Source organism: Nuphar pumila, chromosome 16 (assembly GCF_984573655.1).
Source record: "Nuphar pumila chromosome 16, dmNupPumi1.hap1.1, whole genome shotgun sequence".
NCBI lineage: Eukaryota > Viridiplantae > Streptophyta > Magnoliopsida > Nymphaeales > Nymphaeaceae > Nuphar > Nuphar pumila.
Genome location: NC_143264.1, coordinates 60663212 through 60685509, shown reverse-complemented (window position 1 = coordinate 60685509; position 22298 = coordinate 60663212). Strand labels below are relative to the sequence as shown.

At 34.9% G+C, this 22298-nt stretch overlaps 1 protein-coding gene across 1 annotated transcript; it reads right to left on the bottom strand.

Annotated features, from left to right (window-relative positions):
- Positions 1 to 7223: 7223 nt before the first annotated feature.
- On the bottom strand, positions 7224 to 15223 carry LOC149813313 (uncharacterized). The gene is made up of 3 exons (XM_089991409.1): positions 14966 to 15223; positions 12047 to 12101; positions 7224 to 7781 (listed from the first exon to the last, which is right to left on the bottom strand). Exons 1-3 carry the CDS (start codon positions 15143 to 15145, stop codon positions 7450 to 7452), a joined length of 567 nt encoding a protein of 188 aa, XP_089847535.1. The 5' UTR covers positions 15146 to 15223; the 3' UTR covers positions 7224 to 7449.
- Positions 15224 to 22298: the final 7075 nt, after the last annotated feature.

The window sequence follows — 22298 nt, the reverse complement described above, 5'->3', positions numbered from 1 at the left end:
CAATCATTTAACAGTAGGCAATGTTAGATATTTAGGTTTTATGTAGTTGTTATGTAATTAGATTAGATATAGTTATGGGGTTAGCATATAGTCGATATTTTCTAAGTTACTCGAGTTGTATAGTTGTTTAATATTTTTTTTAGTCTCATTGATTTGTATAATTCAGTTAAGTTAGGTTGATTAGAGTTAGGTCGTGTATTTTTTAGCAATAGAGTTATTAAGTTAGTATAAATATTTTGGTATATAAAGTAGCATATTATTTGTTTAGCAAGGTTTGACTTTTACTTAGGGTTGTCAAGAATCGTGTAGTATTTTTTTAGTCGTTTGATTACTTTGCTTAGCTTTAGGTAAATTCTAGATTTGAATTGCTATGTTAATTATTAGATGTTGCCTTCTAGGGTTGATTTTGGTAAATAGAAATTTTTGGTAGGTTTTCATTGATAAGTAGGGGTATCTTTACCTAATTTTAGTAGGCTTTGACTTTTGGTTAGGGTTTTATTCCAAAATCGTGCATTGTGTTGTCATATATAATTTAATTGATTGTCCTATCTAGCTTTAGGTAAATTCTATATTTTGAATTGTAGGCTAATTATTAAACGATTGATTCCTTCTTTTCATTTTTGGTAAGTACTCATTTTGATAGGTTTAAAGTAGTAAGAGTGGATTTTTAATTAGAGTCTTCAAAATCGTGTATTGTATTTTAGGTAAGTCCTTTAATTGTTTTGTTTAGCTTTAGGTAAAATCTTGTATTTTGAATTGTAGGTTGGTTATTATATTTGGATTCCTTCTTTTCTTTTTTAGTAAGTACTTATTTTGATAGGCTTAAAGTAGCAATTAGACTTTTAATTAGGGTATTCATGCATTTTATTTTTTTAGTAATAAATGACTTTAAAGTAGGTTTTGCAAATTCGTATGGTAGGCTAGGGTTAGTTTAGGTAAGTAATTGCTATTTCATTCTTAAGTCTTAATTTAGTTTTCATTTTTATTCTTATCATTAGATCTTTAGCTTGAATTAGGTAGTGTTTCCATATTTTAAATTATAATTGGTTTACTTTCTTTATTTAATTAGTCAAGCAATTTTTATTTTAGTTTTTTTTTGTCAAGTGTATTCAATCTTAGTGGGGTCCACTAGGGGGTGTGAGCATCTAATCTTGAATCAAATCAAAAATTTCCCCCTTGTGCCCTAATTAGGCTAGTTGACTTAACATAGTTTTAAATTAGTTTTTTATATTTAAGTAAGTTAAAGTAGTTTTAAATTCAATCTTCAATTGTAAGCTAAGTTAGTTAGTTATTTTAAGTTAAGTAAATTAGGTTAGTTACTTTCATTGTTTTAAGTAATCTAATTTGTTGCTTAATGTTAGTTAGTCTATGTGTAGCTTAATTAGTGAATCATGTGTTTAAGTAATTTAGTTTTACATATGCTAGTTGTGCTTTGATTTTTTTTTGTCATTGATATTCATTTCATGCTTAGCTCCTTAGCATTTAAATTCCAATTAGTTAATGTGCTTAGTTTAATTTAATTGATTTTAGTTACTTAATTCCTTTAGAATTTACTGATTAATGCTTAGTTGAGTTAGTGTAATGCTAGTATAATTAGCAAGTAGTTGTTGTTATTTTAGTTCATAATTATTTCATTTAATACTCTACTTTAGAGTAGATTTAAATTAGTGCATTTTTTGTTTTCTGTAGCAGTAATTAAATTTTAATTAATTAGTTATTTTGTTTTTATAGTTTTAGTTAATTAATTAGTTGAGCAAAGCCATAATAGAATTTATGTAAAATTCAGATTTTTTTATCAAACTTCGGATCATCATTTTATGTGTGTTTGATTGATTTTGACTTGAAAATTTTATACTAACTTAATTAGCATGTCTACTGCACCTCTGCCAAAATTCGAAATTTCCATGCTGATTTGATCAAGTAATTAAATCGATTTCAAAAACCGGTTTTATAGAAATTCTTATTTTGATTTATTGTTGTCAAGGAGCACTTTCAGCAATTGAAAAATTATTTTCTCTAGATTTCGGTGGAATTTTTAAACTCTGTAATTGGATCTGATCACTAAGTGTTTCCAAAATATCTCTGCAAAATTTTACAGCAATCTAATCCCATTTACATTTTCAAAACCACGATTTCCCAAAGTCTGTCCCTGTATTTCCTGCTTGACTAGTAATTAGGGTAGTTTAGAAATTTTCTTTAGAATTAGTTTTTAATTTTTAATTATGTTATTTTTTTGCTTATTTTCAATTAGAATAGGTTTTGTATTTTGTCAAAATTTAGTGAATTAGTTTTGATTAATTAAGTTAATTATTTAATTTCGTGATTTACTTGCTTTGTAATTTAGTTAATAGTAGTTGATTAGGGTAGGATAGTTGTGATTTTTATAAGTTTAGAATTAGTTTAAGTGCATTTTATTCATTGCATGTTTACTTTTTAGTTAGTTAGATCTTTAGTATTAGTTAGTTCATTAAATTGTTTATTATTTCTTTAATCCTGTTAGTTTGAAGTAGATTAGGTACTAATGTTGTTTTGCAGGTTCGAATGCATATGGAGGAGGGTGGGTAGTGAAGTTGGTCCTGTGGATTCTTCAGCTAACATCAGAGTCCCAGAGCTTAGTTAGATTAGGATTTTATTTTTATTATTTGTGTTTTTGTAAACAGTGTAATTCTTTTATTTTTGAAATATTAATAAAGTGATTAGTTCAAGTGAATTGTCGTTGTCGTATTCCATTTCCTAAGTTTGACCTATTCTTACTACTAGTGTAAGTTGGTTATTTTTATTATTTGGTGTAAAGTTTACATGCAAGTTTTTTATTGAAAAATATTGTTTTAAAAATGCTTTTACGAAAGTTACACCATATGCCATGTCTTTCAAGGTAATGGTCATCTTAAAATTGAAGATCTTAAACATGTTTTGTCGAGTTTTATTACTGCACTATGAAATCTACGAGACTATGATGAATTTAGCATGGTATAACCATCAAAAAAATTTAAAAATACATTTGATACAGTCAGTCATTTGCTTGATGCATAAGGGGTATTGGATCATCTGACTCTTAAGCATGTGAATCCTGCAATCACAATTAAATTTGTATATAATCAGTCAAATATCACAATTCATAGAAAAACATAAACTTGAAATTGAAATTTTGATATAAAATTGTATTTCAAATTTAAAACCAAGAACATAATTGAAATTTAAATTTACAACCAAATCTAAACTTACCATTCAGATTTTGTTTGAAGTTTAAAACTCACAATGTAATTAATATTTAAAATTTTAAATTAAAATACTAACTAATCTAGATATCCTTCTTATACAATTTAGTTTCAATTTCAACTCCAAACTCATAATTCAATTTCAACTCGAACTTCAAATTATAATCTTACAAACTAGTTATCTTACACATTCAATTCACAATATAAAATTCATTTAAAATTCAAACTCAAACTCAAATTAATTAATAAATTGCAAGAATCAAACTAGTTATTTTAATGAATGTATGTTTGTACTAAGACTAGTTATCGTAAAACATACTTCACAAGTATATGACAAATTAATCGAAGAATTGCTTATTCAAAGTAGTGATCTTATATAAATGTATCACACACATATATAACACATTAAAGATTGAATTACAAGAATTGTTACACACACACACACACAGAGAGATATATATATATAATGAATGATTAAATGTAACATTAAAATTGATTGCAAACATATTGCACACAATAACTTCTAAAAAAAGTTTTTGTCCACAAACATTGAACCTTCTTTGTTATTGTGACCTCTTTCTCAGGGTATTAACTTGCTCCTCCAAGGGCTCATTTTTCACCTCCTCAGATTCTTTTGCATCTTCCTGTGCACTCTCCATATTTGGGGTTTTCTCCTTTTGTTGAGGTACCTCATCTACAGAGGGACCCTCACTCTCCCCTTTTGGCTGAGGACCATCAACATTATTCACCACTTAAGCATCTCTACCTCTTATCTTTTCCACCTCAGCCATGACATCCTCCCCTTGTTGAGGTACCTCATCCATCTTCCTATAACTGAGCATTAAGGTTAGCAACAACCTCAGACTCAATCAATGACTCCTTCAACTTCTTCACCAGTGACTAGGCACATAATCTCCTTCCTTATATGCTTCTAGAATGAAAGACATGGTTTTGACCACATACTTCTCAATATTTTCGTTTGCGATACTTCTGACCACTAAAGGTGTTGACTGCTTATTTGAGCCCAACCTTTTGGGCCTCCTCTCACTCATGATGCATTTATCGTAGTATATGTCGGGCACTCATATTTTTTGCCACAGAGCATGTTTTTTCTCTATCCATGTGTCAAGCATAAACCATACTTCATAGTAAGACAAACCAATAAGTGGGTAAGGTATTTGTTGTTTTTTTGTTCTGTTCCATCAGTAGTAGATGTTGGTTTAGTTGTTTTTACCTTCATGATAGCTTCAATCGCAATTTTATAATTAGTAATTAAAGAATTTCCTACAAAAACAAAATGGACAAAATGGTGATTGAGACTAATTGCCTTTAAAACTTATTATCCAAAGATTACATGGAAGATCATAGCTACAAATAAAAGTCAATCCATGTATATAGGAAAAGACATGATGATTATGAACATGACAAAAAACAAAATTTAAGTGCACATTTGCATTTGTCAAACATCATATCATACGAATGGACATAAATGAGAAGAACTGTGCAACATTATCAAATTATAATACAAAGTACGTGATATATGAGAAGAGAGAGAGACTCTTACAAACACAATATACAAAGAGCGATTGCTTTTGTTTTCACATAAAAAATATCTTGAAGAGTTACGATGAAAATGAAGTAAATATATACAAAATTCTAGAACCTTTTATTTATTTAAAGATTTATCCACAATACACATTTTTCATGGGCCTAGTATTTCATTAATAACCAAGAGACAGTGACCAAAGATTATCAAAAAAAAAAAAGCAAAGCTAGTTAAGCTCCAAATCCTAAGCTTATAGAGGTTTCTTAAGCCATGGTTGAAAAGTGACATACAAATATATTTAGAAATTCTTTTTGGTAACTTTTGATATAAAAAATATCTCATTGAGTTGGATTGCAGCTTAGAGCCAAAACTTACCAAGCAAAGAAGACTAACATTCTTATGGCATTTCTACTCATCCCAAAAATCCATGTTCTGAAATTGTCAAGACTCAAGATCATTTATCTAATTTCTTTCTTTTTTTGAAACTTGTTATTTCACAATGAAATCACTATTTCCTTTTTCTTTTTTAGTAGATTCCCAATGGATACACCTAGATTAGTTTTCAAAAGTAGTCTATGCTATGAAATTATTGGTATTTCTAATAAAAACTTTGGTTTTTCCTTGATAACACAATGTTAGAGTAAATTGAACCACATTATTTTTATCATGAAACCCAAATCAAGATCCACAAAATGTATTAGATTTATGATCAAGAGTGGAATCAAGTAGCATTAAAAAACAAAATGCAATGCATAGGATAAACATGCATGCCTAAAAGTAAAAAAATATGTAAAAAAAGAGAATGCCAAAATAACATGAACTGGTAAAATATGAAGCAAATTTTAGAGTTGTACATTTATCTATTCATTTAGTAGGAAAAGAGAATGCCAAAATAATTTATTCATGTTAATGTTCAATTAAAATAACTAATTCATGTTAGAAATTTCAAAAAATAATGGTTTCAACCGTTAAATATATGCTTACCAAAATATCTCACCACTGATGATGTGTTGAACGCTCAAAAAGTCGTTGATGAAGTCCACCAAAAAATAGTCGCAAGACAAAATTATTGGGAGAAACGGGGTGGAGCAAAAGGGGTTGGAGACCACAAACAAAGCCCTAAAATGTGAATCACTGCTTTTTAAATATCGAAGTACTGCATTTAATGCTAAAATAGACATTCACAAAAAATAGGGAGATTCGCATTTAAGTCTTCAAAAAATTTGTGAATCTCATGTCCAATGTGCAAATGTTCAAAAAGTCTGCAAATGAAGCACAAGATCTGCAATACAGATATTTGCGAATGTAAGCATACATTTTTTTATTTCCTCGAGGAGTATTTACTTAACAAAGGTTTGCAGGTTATATTCGCGAAGGTCGTACTGTATTTGCAAAGGTCATGTTGTATTTACAGCAGCCTCATCATAGTGTGAAAGTTGGAAAAATTTGCAACTCGTATTTACAAATGTCACACACATTTATGAAGCTCTTTGAGAAGTATTTACTTAAGTGAGGTTCGCAGGTTATATTAACGAAGGTCATACTATATTTGCAATTGTAAGCAAACATCTTCAAAGAGTATTTACCCAACAGAGGGTCACATATTATATTCACGAAAGTCAGTGTATTTGGACAAGTCTCGTCAGAGTGTGAAAGTTGAGAACAATGTTACACACATGTGCAAGACTCCTTGAGGAGTATTTACTTAAGTGAGGTTCACAGGTTATATTAGTGGTCATACTATATTGGAGAAGGTCGGCAAGCAATCTCCTTTTTATTGAAAAGTTGCGAATTTCCTACAACATACTTATATATTGTGTAAACCTCACAGGTTCACATGTGCGAAAGGCAAAAATATCCTAAAAAAGTATTTTGAGGTATGCGAAGGATTTTGTCAAATTGCTAAGTATTTTCAGAAGTGCACTGTTTTGCAAAAACATAATGGTTATTTTTTGCATTTTATATAATATATACAAGAATGATTGATTACAATCAGATCCAAAGTCCAAACAAATTATATATATATATATATATATATATATACAGTGTCCTTGTACCCCCAGTTTTTTAAATCATCTTGTCGTGCGTACCTGCACCCGTGTCACGTAGTCCTAGAGACAACATTTTGAAACCAGTCCACAAACAATACAAAATTTAAAGTCTAGTTTAATTAATAGATAAACATGTCCATCTGAGGCATGAAACCCCATTACAAACCTAAGCTCTCCATATTTCTATAAGAAATTTTCAACTTACATAAACTCTCCTAGTTATCATGAGACAGTCGACAGTTATTCTGAGTATCAGTAATAAAATAAAAATAATCTGGGTATGTGCATGCTACATTCATGAACAAAATAAGAACAGTTAAACCCAACCAAACCCAGGACTAATAAGTAATCGACTGCACTGAAGACTAAAGGATTAAAATCACTTGGAAACAAAAGAGAATCCATATATCCGTTGCATAAGAAAACCTTTTAATTACTACAACTAAGAATACAATAATGTACATTTTAGATATTTAATCTTTCAAAGCTAAAGTACAAGAGTGGCTCAAGTTACAACCGTTAGTTGGACTTTTAAGACATTTAATCCGTACTAAATGCATCCAAAAAGTGGCCGGTCAATAGCAGGACCGATCATAGTTGATCATGCGAGAAGCTAAGAGACAAAGCCCAGGACTCACTTTGCCGCTTCAGGCATTGCAGCCACACTTGCTTTCATCTTTCCATAATAAACAGGATCAGAGCCAGGATACATTATGAAATTCCTATCATGTGATCCTCCTATTAGATAAGATCCTGAAACTCCTTCCTTCAGCTCAGTTTTCCCATTGAGTGAAACCTTTTCTTTCTCTTCATCAGGTGGCTTTTCCACCAGAGGTTTTTCTGTTAATTTCTCCTCTTGACGTAGGTCAGCAGTGTCTTCCACAGTTTCGTATTGTTTTCTCATCTTCCCTAAAGAAACTGTTTCAGCCCTAAGTTGCTTAGACAATTCCATCATGAGCCTGAGGTCTTGTACATCCAAAGAGAGAAAATAGTTAAAGAGAATAAGAAATAAATGATTCCAGATGATTTGATACTAAAAAGATTCTAAGAACGTCTAAAAAACACAAATGTTATTTCATAGCTACTATAATCAACAGATTTACAAGAATGGTCTGAAACAGATGTTGCTTGTGTGACCTTAAACTATACAAGTGAAAATAATGCTGATTCAAATGCAAATTGGATTTGACATTTGAGAAGACAAGCAGGCCACATCAATTATGCAATTGAAAAACTTCAAGCTTGTTCACTTAAGATCCATGAAATCAAGCTTTTACTATCACCAAATGAAGCTTTTGTTAAGAAATCCTTAAAGGAGGCTATTACCAACAATTCTTGGGTGTCCACAGCCCCATTAAGTGATCATGTTATTATATTCCCTTCTTGAAAATCAAGCTCTTGTTCTCAAATATTGAAATCAAATATGCCTAAACTGAAAGGTTCTATATAATATAGGCACAATTAATTGGCATTTTTAAAGTTAAAAATGCCAAATCATAACCCATGTAATGTCATAATGCCCTCAAGAGCAGAAGCTACAATACAAACTGAAGTAACGAGATGCTCATATTAAGTTTATTGACTATGTTGACGACTTCAAAGGGTTTAGATGTTACGACATAAAAAATAAATGCATCTGCATTTCTAGGAATGCAATATTTGATGAAAGTTGTTTTGTGTAGAATGCAAAGTATTATCAACCATAGTCAAGTGAGGAGTTATTTTATATTCCTCCTCATGATGGTTCAGAAAAACATGGGCAGCAAGTCAGAGTTTTGAATGTTGATGAGACTCAAACAGCTACAAACACATTCCCAAAGGAGCAACAAGGCAGATATAAAGGATTGGTGTATGCTCAAAGAGATAGAAATGTAGTGCCTAACAAAGAACATGTGCACCATCTAGGCAATGAGGAGCATTCAAACAATATGTCCCCAAATATGCTAGAGCCAAGGAGATTAAGGCATCTTGTTGAGGGATGGGTCAACTACAAGAGTTTTTAGCATGGATCATCAGGCATTTCTTATGCAAATTTAAAAATGGTAGGAACCAGTTTCTTATACTCAAGCAGCCTCAAATAAGAGGTGGATTGAAGTGATGAGTGAAAAGATGAAAGCTTTACATAAATGTCAGACATGGGAGATTGTGAGAAGACCTCCTGATAAGAATATAGTAGGATCAAAATGGGTTTATAAAATAAAATATAAATTTGATAGGAGTATAAAGAGATATAAAGCATGGTTGATGGCGAAGGGTTTCATACAAGAAATGGCATGAACTATGAGGAGACTTTCAGCCTAGTGGCGAAAATGGGAACCATCCAAATTATTTTATCCCTGGTTATCAATCATGGTTGGGTGTTGAATCAGCTTTATGTGAAAAATGTGTTCATCCATGGAGATCCAAAGGAAGAAGTTTACATGGAGCAATCACCGGGCTACGGTAAGAGTGATCTGAGTCAGTATGTGTGCAGATTGAGAATAGCCATATATGGGTTAAAACTTGAAACATGTACTCCCTGGACCTCAAGGGTTTTACCAATCAGAGGACAGCCAATGTGTGTGTGTGTGTGTGTGTGTGTGTGTGGGGGGGGGGGGGGGGGGGGGGGGTTGTTTCCCTTGGATTATCCAAAAAAATGGTTCTTGAGGTTTTACCAATCGGTCTGAAATTTTCTATGTTCTATTTATAGGTTCTTGAATCTTGACCATGGATATCAAATCCATATAGTCACGTTTGGCAAAAAAACATCTCTGAATACAAATTATGAAGGTGATGACAGGTAGATGGATCATTTAGTGGGAGGATTATTCCCCTTCTTATATATATATATATATATAATGCTACGGTGATCTAGGAGCACCTACACCCACCTAGTAGAAATCATAGATGTAGGTTGCATCTTCTCAATCAGGCTTCATAGATATGTTCAATATAGATTATTTGATAGGAATCATGTCTTAGATCATGTTTTTTGGGCATAAAATAAGATTTTTTAAAACATGAAAATTTGGTACATTGTGAGCCGTTGATTTTTTAAGGTCTTCAAAAATCTATACAATCATCACTATCACAATCCAAAGCTTGTTTTCTACAAAAAAATGCATGTAGATCACATCTATACGGTCTGATCAACAAAACAACTCAAGAATTTTGAAAAAACAAAACTTTCATTAGGTGGGAGAAGGTGCCTCCTAGAGCACCCAATCATTTCCAATATATGGGTAATACATCCGTGCTAAATATGACATGGTGATAAATGAAGCATGCTATTGGATTTTCGTGGGTTTTTCAAAATTCTGACCGTACAGATGTGATCTATATGCTTGGAATCAATTCTTTGAGCATTTGATTCTGATTCATGGATACGTTTTTATAAGGTTTCAAAAGTCAACGACCTATAATTTTCATAAATTTTCAAGGCTCCAAATGCCATTTTATCCATAAAAAATGCATGATCCAAGTGCCGATTTCTAGTAAATCAATCATGCTGAACACATCTACATGGTCAGAACTTCGAAAAAACACCAGAAATCCAATACAATTATTGATTTAGCATGGATGTATTACTCTATATATATAGCGCCACTAGAATATGAGAACGAGAGTGTGAACCGAGATTTTCATGGTTTTTTTTGTTTTTTTCTTAAATCTGGTGGTACAGATGTGATCTACATGCTGGGTTTTAAAGGGACCAGCCCTCAAATCATCCAATTGCAATGCATATGCAGGATTTTTTAACGCTTGAAGATTAACAACTCAAAATTTTCGTAAATATTCAAGCATCCAACAATTATGTTTTTTTGTCGAAAAAACATGATCCAACAGTCAGATACCTAGCAAATGGACTATGATGAATACATATGCAGGGTCAGATATGACACCACTGTAGTTTGAAGTATCCGTGTCATAGATGAGATGATGATCCATGAAAAGTAAGTCTATTCTATCTTGCAATGCATATGCAGGATTTTTTAATGCTTGAAAATTGACAACTCAAAATTTTCGTAAATATTCAAGCATCCAACTATTATGTTTTTTTGACGAAAAAACATGATCCAACAGTCAGATACCTAGCAAATGGACTATGATGAATACATATGCAGGGTCAGATATGACACAGGTGTAGTTTGAAGTATCCCTGTCTCATAGATCAGATGATGATCCATGAAAAGTAACTCTATTCTATCTTGCACCACTGACAATAATAAGGATAACAACTCCTGGCAACATGTTTGAGAAGATGTCTTCCATCAATCAGTTTTTTTCGCATCAGATACTATCCTTGGCCATATTTTTTTGCATATAATCTATGACACAGGGATTTGGCTAGCAGGGTGCCGCACCCGCGTCGACGCGACGCGACGCGGGTGCAGGTGCGGCACCGGGTGCAGTCAACCCGACCCTGGGTGCGGTCAACGCACCCAGGGTCATTTTGGTCCAATTTTTCGGACTTAAAAAAAATTGCGAAGAAATTTTTTTTTAATATATGTGAGGGATTCTCCAACTAGGTGCCGCACCCGATGCGGTCAACCTGACCCTGGGTGCAGTCAACGCACCCAGGGTCATTTATGTCCAACTTTTGGACTATATATATATATATATACTCTTTTTTTTTTGCCGCACCCGGGTTTTTTGGAAGTGCCGCATCCCCGCACCTGCACCCATGTGACATAGCATATAATGTAGTTCTTTTATCTTTCTTCAGCATTCTGCAAGGACTGTTTGCAGTCTAATTTCCAAATACACTCCTAAGTAGACTTGGCAGCCAATGTACTGGTTGTCTACAATGTCCATGCCTAGGAAGTATGTCTACTTATCAAGAAGCAGATAAATGATCCTTGTCCTGAATCACTGCATGTGTCATAACACATCTGAAGATTGATCTTTTAGACACATTAAATACAACATGACATTTAAATATCTATATTAGCCATTTAAATAATAAACAAATTACTCTCTAATAACATCTAGTGGTAAGCGCTTGGATAATTATTTTGCAAAAGAAACTGCAAAGAAATACAAGGTTCTACAACCTCATAAAAACCAACAAAGACCAACGTGCTGAATAACTCATCCATAATGATGGATCACTTCAAATGTTAGATGCCAATCCAAAGCACGACGAAACAATTTAGCACAAAGTTATCTAAGGCAATTAAAACTATCATATAGGAGGAAATCATCTCGTAAGATACAGAGGTCATACTAGTTTAGAACATATGAAGAACTACCTCTCCGAATAGTATCAGAAGATTTGCAACTGTGATAGTCAGGGGCTCGTAGGACCTTCAAGAAACATGTGCCAGTGGTGGCAAAGTAAGTCAGAAGCAGAGTTATATATGAAGGCAAGCTAAAACATCCAGTCCAAATAAAAAAGTCAAATAGTCTAAGCACTCTTTATTTAGTATAACAGCATTCGAGCAATAACCATTGCTTCAACTGAGCATCTTACCAATAGGAGTCAATTTCAGGGTTCTTCTTGTGCCAGAATATTTAAATAAGATGCATCGAGAGTGAGGACAAGGATTTGTAATAACACATCATATAATATATGTAACAGCAAAACAGAAAACAACTCAGCCTTTCATGAAATGTCTGTTCTGCAGATACCAAGGACAAATTTCTGTGAACCATCAACAGATTGCAACAATAGTGTTAGATGGATCCACCACAATGACTCATTACTGTTCATCAGCCAGAAACACAAGTCTCAATTTCTGAAGGCTTTGCATCCAAAGCTTCGAAATTGACCTTATTCTTCTTTTCTGTATGCTGAAAAAAAGCTCACTTTTGCCAACAAAATTACAATGTCTCAAGTTACATCAGATGCCACATGTTTTGCTGGACAAATACTTGTCAAGCTTTATTAGGTATGCTAGAAAATTTATTGTTTGAACTACAAAAATTTGAATTTTGAACATAGACAAGGAGCCCAAAAGCATACATTCAGACCAATTCATACATCATAGATTAAAATTTGCTAATACAAGACACAAACCAAGGACCTAAGAGATGTCATATAATTTCACAAGGCACCACTACATGGTAATATAGAACTTAAGATTACAAGTCATTTACTGTCTGACAGAACTGTAGGACATGCAGAACCCATCTTCCAGTAACTTGGTATCAGAGTGAAATGGAATAAAAACTATGGTTTCGGAAGGACTATTATTTGTACTATTCAAGAAATATTGCCGACCTTGATGTGCCCAAGATCAAGACTCAGATGGAAGATAATGTCTCTTGCAGTGAAAAATGGTGGATAACTTTCCAGAGAAGAACAAAACAGAGGGTTCAAAGGTGGAATGGTTTGTTAGAGGAGCTTGAGAAATAAATAAAGAAGACTAGACTGAGGAGAAATGGCCAAGTACGGTAAAATTCTTGGTCAAATTGTACTAAAGTAGTTTACTAATGGAAAAATAACCAGCTCCTTTCCCAAACAAAGTCATTTGAATTAGTCTTTTTCCGCATATTATCATTTTCACTCATACAATCCACAGTCTACAAGCATTCAGATGTTCTGGCCTAGATACTAGAAAACCTTTCTTGTGCACTTTCTTCTAGAAGCTACTGGCGCTTGCATGTAAGGATAATATCCCCATAAAGGTATCAAGTTGTAGAGAACTGACTCTGGGGGGTGAGAGGGAATGAGCAGCATTTGGCATTGCAAAAATATAAGTAATGTTAGTGAGCATTTAGAGGAGAGGTGAAATCATATGAAGTACTTCGTGGTCAAAATTTCAGATTTAGGTGTATGTTTAACTGGTCATGGACATAGCACAGATAGGATATTGTAAAATTAAGGATGTGGTTTTCCCCTATGGACAATTCATTAGCGATTTCCATTTCTTTTGAACTTAGGGTGGGCAACCATGTCAAGGGACATCCTCGTGTTCCTGTTTTAAACAAAGTTTTCATTGAAATTCATAAGAAAGAGTTTTCCTTTTGACAATCATAAAAAAGAGAAGCTGCCTGAGGCTTCCACAAATTTGTAACCACATGTAGCAAAAAATGTTGCAAATGGTTTTGATCAATGGTAGGGAAACAACAAGAAAAATAATATATCCTAGGATCCTTCACTAATGTGGACTCGAACAGGACATCAATCTAGTGAATCCCCCAAGTTGAAAGTTAAGTTGCACTCCAATAAGTTTGGTGTTTTATACAGGAGAATCCATCCCAAAGTCTATACAAGGAAGTACACGTATGTGTCGATCAACTGCTTAACATTCAACACAAGGCACCAGCTAAAGTAAAAAATACACTCTCAATTCATAGGCAGAGAACCCTGTCAATATCAACAAATGAAATCACTTAACCATGCATCATTCATGCAGAGAAGATGGCAAAAAATCACCAATGTGAAATCCTTGCACTTCTTTATGATAGGGAAAGCTGCACATATAACTGGGGAAAACTATGTTTCTTTAAGCAGGACAGAGGTTTTGTACCAATGTGAAAAACTATCCTATATAAGACATGAGGTGAGGGATTGCCAAAAAAACCAAACTGTTTGAAAGTTTTTGATGGATGAGGAAACTAACATATGAAACCGGCGACAATCATCGATGGAAAGTTAACCATATTAGATGAAAGAAATTAAACACCATTAACACATATAATGAGAACACATAATATTTTAAATGAACATGAACCCTCTAGATAGAAGAACACAACCGCTAGAGGTACTAATATCACCATATAAAAGCCATGTAGGTGACAAAACCCCAAAACCACGGCATGAAGTTGCATGATGATCCAATAAGCAGCTTTGTCAACAAAACCTCTTAAAAGAAAACGAACAAAGAGCACGATCTTCCAACAAACTCAACAAGCAGCATAAAACACATGACGACTCAAACAAACACCCAATTCTTGAAACTTCCCTCAGATCAAGAAACTACTATCCAACCATCACTGAATTAACAAAAAATCGATACCCACAAACACTAACCATCAGAAAATCAGCAAAATCATGCCGAAATCGACCCTAGAACACAGAAAACGGGATCTCGCGACTACCCAATTCAGGAAACCAACAGACAGACAAAGTACAAAGAGAAAAACCCAATGAAAACACGAGAGAAACCAACAAAACCAGGAAACTGGAAAATGGGGAGGAAGGCAACATATTCACGGATTCTTACGTCGACGATGGAAGGGCGGAGGCCCTTGAGAATGGAGCGGATCTTGCAGTACTTGGAGCTCTGAAACTCTGCATCTTCGAACCTCCTTTTCTTCTTGGGGGTGAAGACGACAGAGGAAGGGGGAGTAGGGTTTTGTGGTGCTGGTGGTGCGGATCGGTGAGCAGAGGTAGGCTCTTCCATATTACGAGGCACACCCACAACGCGCCCGTTACAGTTGGAGCTCTTCTTGGCTGAACATTTTTAAGCTTCAAGAATGAATTATGTGTGAATCACGCACCTTCCCCTCTGACTTTAGGTTAAACAAAAAAATAATATTGAATAGGAGAGAAAATAAGAACACAAAAATGAAGAAACAAGGGAGAAATATAGGAACGTGAAATTGTCACAAAGACACGGACATGAACCGTGACGCGATACGATCGTCCAGTGAGTTTGCCAATTCAGAATTGTTTGCAAAACAGGACACGATTGTTTGGAACGCACGAGGCCTCAATTCCAGATCGAGGCAGCAATTTCTCACTAACTGGAGGAAATATGTGGGGTCTGATGTACTTTGCAATTGTGGAATCAAAGCTAGATCTCATTGACTCTTTTTGGGTAAATTTCATTTGGAGGGATTGTGACTTCTCTTTTAAGCCTTCTTAGGTTGGAGCTTCGGGTGGTATCATTATTTTGTGGCGCCGTGGTTGGTGGTGCGGTTGCATATGGGGGATTTCTCTGTTTCCATGATGTTCACGGCTCCTTCCCTCCAAACGCAAGTCCTTCTCAGAATTGTATACGGCCCAAAAGAAGTCATTTAGGTCTGAGCTTCGTCGTATCGCTGTAATGGCCCCCGGCTCATTGGTGTATCATGGGGGGATTTTAATTGCTTACGTTCTCTGAATGAATGTAATCTGCCGGTTAAATCAACTAGATCAATTCAGGATTTCAACTCCTTCATTAATAGCAATAATCTCTACGATATTCTAACGGGGGGGCAAACTTTCTCTTGGTCAAATATGCGAATTCCTCGGTAACAAACCTCCCTAGGCTTGTGTCGGATCATGACCCTATTGCTAATGGAATTTGGTCGTTATTTACGATCCCCTCGTAGATCCAGGTTCGAATACTGGTGGCTTTCCAACCCTGGGTTCAAAGGGGTCATTTCAAGTAGGTGGGAGTGTAACTGTCAAGGCCGGTGGACGGCATTTCGTTTATGCAGAAAGCTTCGTCAGTTATGCCATGCTTGGGACCGTAATAACGGTGGCGTCCATTTCAATGGCGTGCACAAATGGGGCTAAGCTTCAACTTGTCGATTCCTTGCCGGCGGTTGACCCATCCAGAGATGCTCTAATGTTTCAATCTGTGGAGCTCCTAAACAATATTCATACTTAGCGTGGTAGAGATGAAATCAAATGGTGCCGATGCTCGAGGATCTTTTGGCTTCGATGTGGTGAGCAAAACAAGTTCTTCCATCTTAGGGATTTTCATCGACAACATCTTTACAATTATGAACATATTGTCATAATACACAGATATCGCAGGAATTGGTTTGCTCATTAAAGAAAATTTCTCTATAAGTCCCTTTAACCACTCAGCTTTGATTCATGTGACATCTAAAACACAGATCTCAGCCTCAAAAGTAGACTATGACATGATGGTCTGCTTTACTGACTTTCAGGCGACTGCGCTGTCACCCAAAGTAAATACATACCTTGTTACGCTATAACTCCCAGAGTTTATGGTTATCCAGTTCGCATCACTATATCCCTCAAGTACGGTAGGGAATCTCTTGTAATGCAAACTCAAGAAAATAGTTTCTTTCAGGTACCTAAGTACCCTGTCCAAGGTCTTCCAATGATTGTGATTTGGACAACATGTGTATCTACTTAATTTTGTCATAGAGAACGAAATAGTCGGTCTCGTGCAATTTGCAAGATACATCAAACTTCCAATAATCTGAGAATACCTTAATTAAGACACAGTTTACAAGTCGTATTCTTATAAAGAGAAGTAGAAGAGTCATATGGAGTTGTTACAGATCTTTCTTTCTTATAGTCAAAATTTTCAAGTACTTTATCAATATAATGAGATTGATAAATAGTTATACTATCAGCTGAAGGAGTCAATTTTAAGCCTAAGATCACATTTGCAATACTCATATTCTTCATATCAAATTTACTACTAAGAAATGACTTTGTCTCATTCACAATTCTCGTATTGGAACCATACAATAGAATGTCATCTACATACAGACATAAAATGATACATGCATCAATTTTAACTTTACAATAAACACATTTATCAGATTCATTGACAACAAAGCCAAATGATAAAATAACTTTATCAAATTTCTCATGCCATTGTTTAGGGGCTTGTTTTAGTCCATATAATGACTTAACAAGTCTACAAACTTTATTTTCATTACCAGGAGTCACAAAGCCCTCAGGTTGATCCATATAGATCCCTTCTTCAAGATTGCCATATAAAAAAGTGGTCTTTATGTCCATTTGATAGACCAAGAGATCATAAATAGAAGTCAGTGCAATAAGCACTCTAATTATGGTCATCCGAGTAACCGGAGAATAGGTATCAAAAAAATATATTCCTTCCTTTTGTCTGAACCCCTTGGCAACTAGTCTAGCCTTGTACTTATCAATGGATTCATCTGGTTTTAACTTCTTCTTAAAGATCCCTTTGCACCCAATAGTGGAGCTACCACGAGTGAGGTCAACCAGTTCTCAAGTACCATTAGAGACAATGGAGTCCATTTCACTCTTTATTGCTTCTTTACAATACCTTGCTTCTAATAAAGTCATTGCATCTCGAAAGGTGGAAAGATCATCCTCGATATGATAAGTGATATAATCACTTCTCAAATCCTTGGTAATTTGTGGTCTCTTGCTTTTTCTTGGTTCAACCACTTCCTCGGACTCATTTGGTCTAGAGTGGAAACAAGATGACTCAACCCCTACATTTGTCATCCTTTCTACATGTTCGGGAATTGAACCATAAGTTGAAGGTACATTTAAAGAAAAAAGATTTTGAGGTAAACAAACTTTTATGAGAAATATATTCTCAAAGAATGTAGCTTCTCAAATATCAACAATAGAGTTTACATCTATGCCAAATATTTTAGACTTAATTACTAAGAACTTATAGGCATAGTTATTCTCTATATAACCCCAAAAGACAGCATATACGGTTTTAGGACCCAGCTTCTTCCTGTTGTGCTCTGAGACAAGTACCTTTACAAGGCACCCACATATTTTGAGGTATTTTAAGCCAGATTTTCTATTTCTCCAGAGTTTAAATAGGCTATTATCCTTATGCTTCTGGGAAACTCTATTCAGAATATGGCAAGCCGTATTCAGAGCATCCCCCCACATATAGGTAGGTAATTTAAAACTCTCAAGTAAAGCATTTATTATGTTAGATAGGGTTCTATTCTTTCTTTCTGCAATCCCATTAGATTGAGAAGAATATAGAGTTATAAATGCATAAACTATGCCAACGAATTGGCAATATTAATCTAATTTGTTAGATATATATTCTCCTCCTCTATTAGACCTTAATCTTTTAAGTTTTCTACTAGTTTGTGTTTCTACTTTATTCTTAAAAATAAAAAACTTATCAAAAACTTCATCTTTTGATTTTAGCAGATACAAATAACAATATTTAGTGTAATTATCTATAAAAGTAATAAAGTACCTTTTATGATTTCTAGTTAACACTTCATTAAACTCACAGATACCTGTGTGCACCAAATCCAATATTTCAGAATCTCTAACAATCATATGGAATAGTTTCCTACATTATTTTGCTTGCACATAAATTTCACATTTTTTAGTTTTATCTATGAAATGCTCAGAAATCATCTTCAAGTTTATCATGCTTTTTACAAAATTAAAATTCAAATGACCCAATCTTTTATGCCATAAATCAGATGATTCTATATTATAAGAAATGTTAGACAATGAATCAAAAGAAATATCATTCTCTAATTTATTAGTGAAAACATGTTTAATACAAAGTTTAAAAAAACCATCATCTAAATACCCCTTGACAATAAATGTTCTAGAATGCAAAGTAACAACTTTATTGCATTTAAAGTTAAATTCATAACCCTCTCTAACTAGACATGAACCGCTTAAAATATTTTTTCTAACTACATGCACATGATGCACTATGTGTAGTGATAGAACTCGTCCTGAAGAAAACTTCAGGTCTACGCATCCAATCCCCAACACATTTGCAGCCATAGAGTTTTTCATAGTCACAGATCTACCTTCAGCGGCCTGGTAAGAGACAAAAACAAACTTATCAGCACAAACATGAACATTAGCCCTAATGTCAACCAACCATTCAGTTGGCTCATAAACAAGATAGATTTAAGGGTTAACAAAAACATACTCAGCGTTGGTCCCAACTTCCTCAGTCACCATGTTGACTTGAGGAGTTCTATTTATAGTCCCATGAGTTTTGGCCTTCTTGGATGGACATTCCTTGGCCAAGGGTCCAACATATCCACAGTTCCAGCAAGGTTTATGATGCAGAGCATCTAGAGGTTTAGAGTTCAGAAGCGGAGTTGGATCCCAATCCAACTCTCCAGACCCCTGGACATCGCTACCTGAGGCGATCCACCGACTTGCAAGGCATTTCTTGTCTCAGTGGATCCACAATTTAGTCGATGCTCGCCTTTATCCTTCACTTGATTCCATTACGCTCTTCATGGAATCGTATTTTGGACATTTTGTCATCAACCTTTATTTTATGTAATTTTATTTTATTTTTAGGAGTCGGATTCTACAGATCTAGATAGTTCTAGTGCTTTGTAGGATTGTTTTGCGGCACTAGAGGGTGTATGGGGCACTCAGAGTAGTTTTTTTTTTCGATTTAGAAACCCAATATTGTGAAGGTTTTTTTAGAGCAAAAGCATCATTTGGATCTTATCCAAGATCCAATTCAAGCCCTAGATGGTGCCACCTTGATTGGGCCTCTATAACCCTCATTTGAAATCAGATTGACCATAGAAGGTCAAAAAAGGCTCTTGGAGAGGCAATGATGCCCATTTTCAAAAGAAACCCATGCATTGTGCAAGTGGGCGGCACCTTGGAGAAACCCAACCCCCTTTTGGTGTGATTGGAGCTGAGGGGTGGTCGACCACGGGGGAGGTCTTCTTGTTTTAAGAAAAAAGAGAGGAAATTGCAAGTTCTTTAAGAGAAAAACTTGGGTTTGGGGTTGAATCTCTTGTTGGTGTGAATTCGTCTAGTGGTTGGTTGTGGCTGCAATAGTTCATGGATGATAGAGTTTGGAAAGGTCTGCAACATCTTGTTGCTTAAGTGATTCAGCTGGAGTTTGCTGCTACACCGCAACATCCCAACGTGACCTACACAAAGATAACAAGTTTTATTTGGTGTTTCATTAGCGTAACATGCTAGATCTTAGTATTTCTGATATTTATCAGAGCTACAATTTGTGCTTGAGTGATTGTATAAATATTAGAAGCATTTGTATGTCCTGAAAGTGATTTCCAATCCTCTTGTGATTCTGAGCATTGGGTTTTGTCAATTTTGATTTTTGTCAAAAATCGGATTTCCGGTTCTAGATTTGTCAGATACAACTACAAAGAATTGACTGTATTTGCTAAGATATCGGTCTGATTTCAGTGTTCTTGGGCTTCTTGGAAAGCTAAGACACAGACCTACAATAATTTTTTTTGAGGTTGTAGCCTTATTCGGCAGGTAGGGTCCCAAAAATTCTCTCTCAAGTAGTCGGTCAGACAAAATCTGTCAAATCTTGTCCCATCCTAAACACTGTGAATAGTGTTCTATATTTTAAAAATTTCTCATGATCTCCTCCATAAAAATCTAATCCATTTGATTCTGTAGAAATCTAGGACAACGATCTATAATTTTTATGTTTTCCATTTTCACCAATTCATTCTGCAAGTAGTCCAAAAAAATCCATCTTTCTACACTTTTCTTAAGTCTGAATATAATATTCACTCTTAGAGCATTATGTGTATAGCTTCTTAATTTTTGAATATCTGAATATTTATGGTATGAAATTAAAATCTAAATGTTAGTCTGATTAGCTAACATCCGCCTACACAATAGTGAAGTTTGGGGTTTCTTCTGAAACCCTCATTTGAGTACCCGAATCCGAGGTGATTCACGCGATCAACTAGAACCCATTTATCAGGTTAGACTAGTTAACAATTAGCTCATCAAGGATTTTTAAAATTCAGTAGAGGCACGTAGGATTGCTCAAAAATTCTGAGCCATAGTTTTTAAGAAAGGTCAAAATCTGACCTTCAATTCATCTGTTGGGAGTTTTCATAAACTTCGTCGTCTGAGGAGCCAAAAACCTCTTCGAACAGGTTGTCCATCAAACCTGAAGAGCTTGTCATAGGCTTGATTATTAGTCCCAGTGTTGAGTCTGTTGAATGGACACCTCTGATCTGAATCCAGTGATTTTGGATTCGTTGAAAAGGCGTGTGAGTCTCGCACAATTTTTCTTTAGACCACCTTTGTCGAAACAGACTGCACGGGTCCCAAAAACCATGTTTCTCATAATCCTATTCAGACTCATTTTAGTGAAAAGCTTCTGCGCATTTTGAGATCTGTTTGGATCTTGGATTGTGGATCGGTGTTTACCAAGTTCATATCATTTTGGTATCAGAGTGAGGGTTGCCGGATTTCTCAGTCTGACACAATTCCTGGTGTGGTGGGAAGTTAAATTTTTTTTAGGTACCATTCACCATGGCGGGTCGAATGGGCAGTCGGGGTCAAAATGCCCTTAATAGAGGAAGAGATGATTGTGACCACTATTATGAAGTTTGAGATCTTTAAAGACAACTCGTCGAAGCTAGGCGCCAAATTGAAGAATTAACTCATCAACTGGCTGAAAGCGCAGGAACACAAGAACGGCGAGTGGAGCAAAGTTCACGCGGTTTTCGTGGAACACACGAGACCCAATCTTTTGATTCTGACAATGACTTTGAGTAAAATTATCACAGCTCGGAAAGAAGAGATAACTTCCAACCAAGGAGATCACATTGAGATTTTGGTGTTTGTTTTGAAATCCCAAAATTCAAAGGAATGGGTACTCTCGGAGAGTTCTTAGATTGGATTAACGAAGTTCATGAAATCCTAGAGTTCAAGGAAGTTCTAGAAGATCATCGTGTGGGATTGATATCCCTCAAATTAAAGGGTTGAGCTGCATCCTGGTGGCGATAACTCAAGCAAACACGCAGACATCAAGGTCATGCCCTGATTGAGCGTTGGGAGCACATAGAGCAGAAGCTTCGTGCTCAATTCCTGCCATTGAACTATCACCGAGAACTATATAA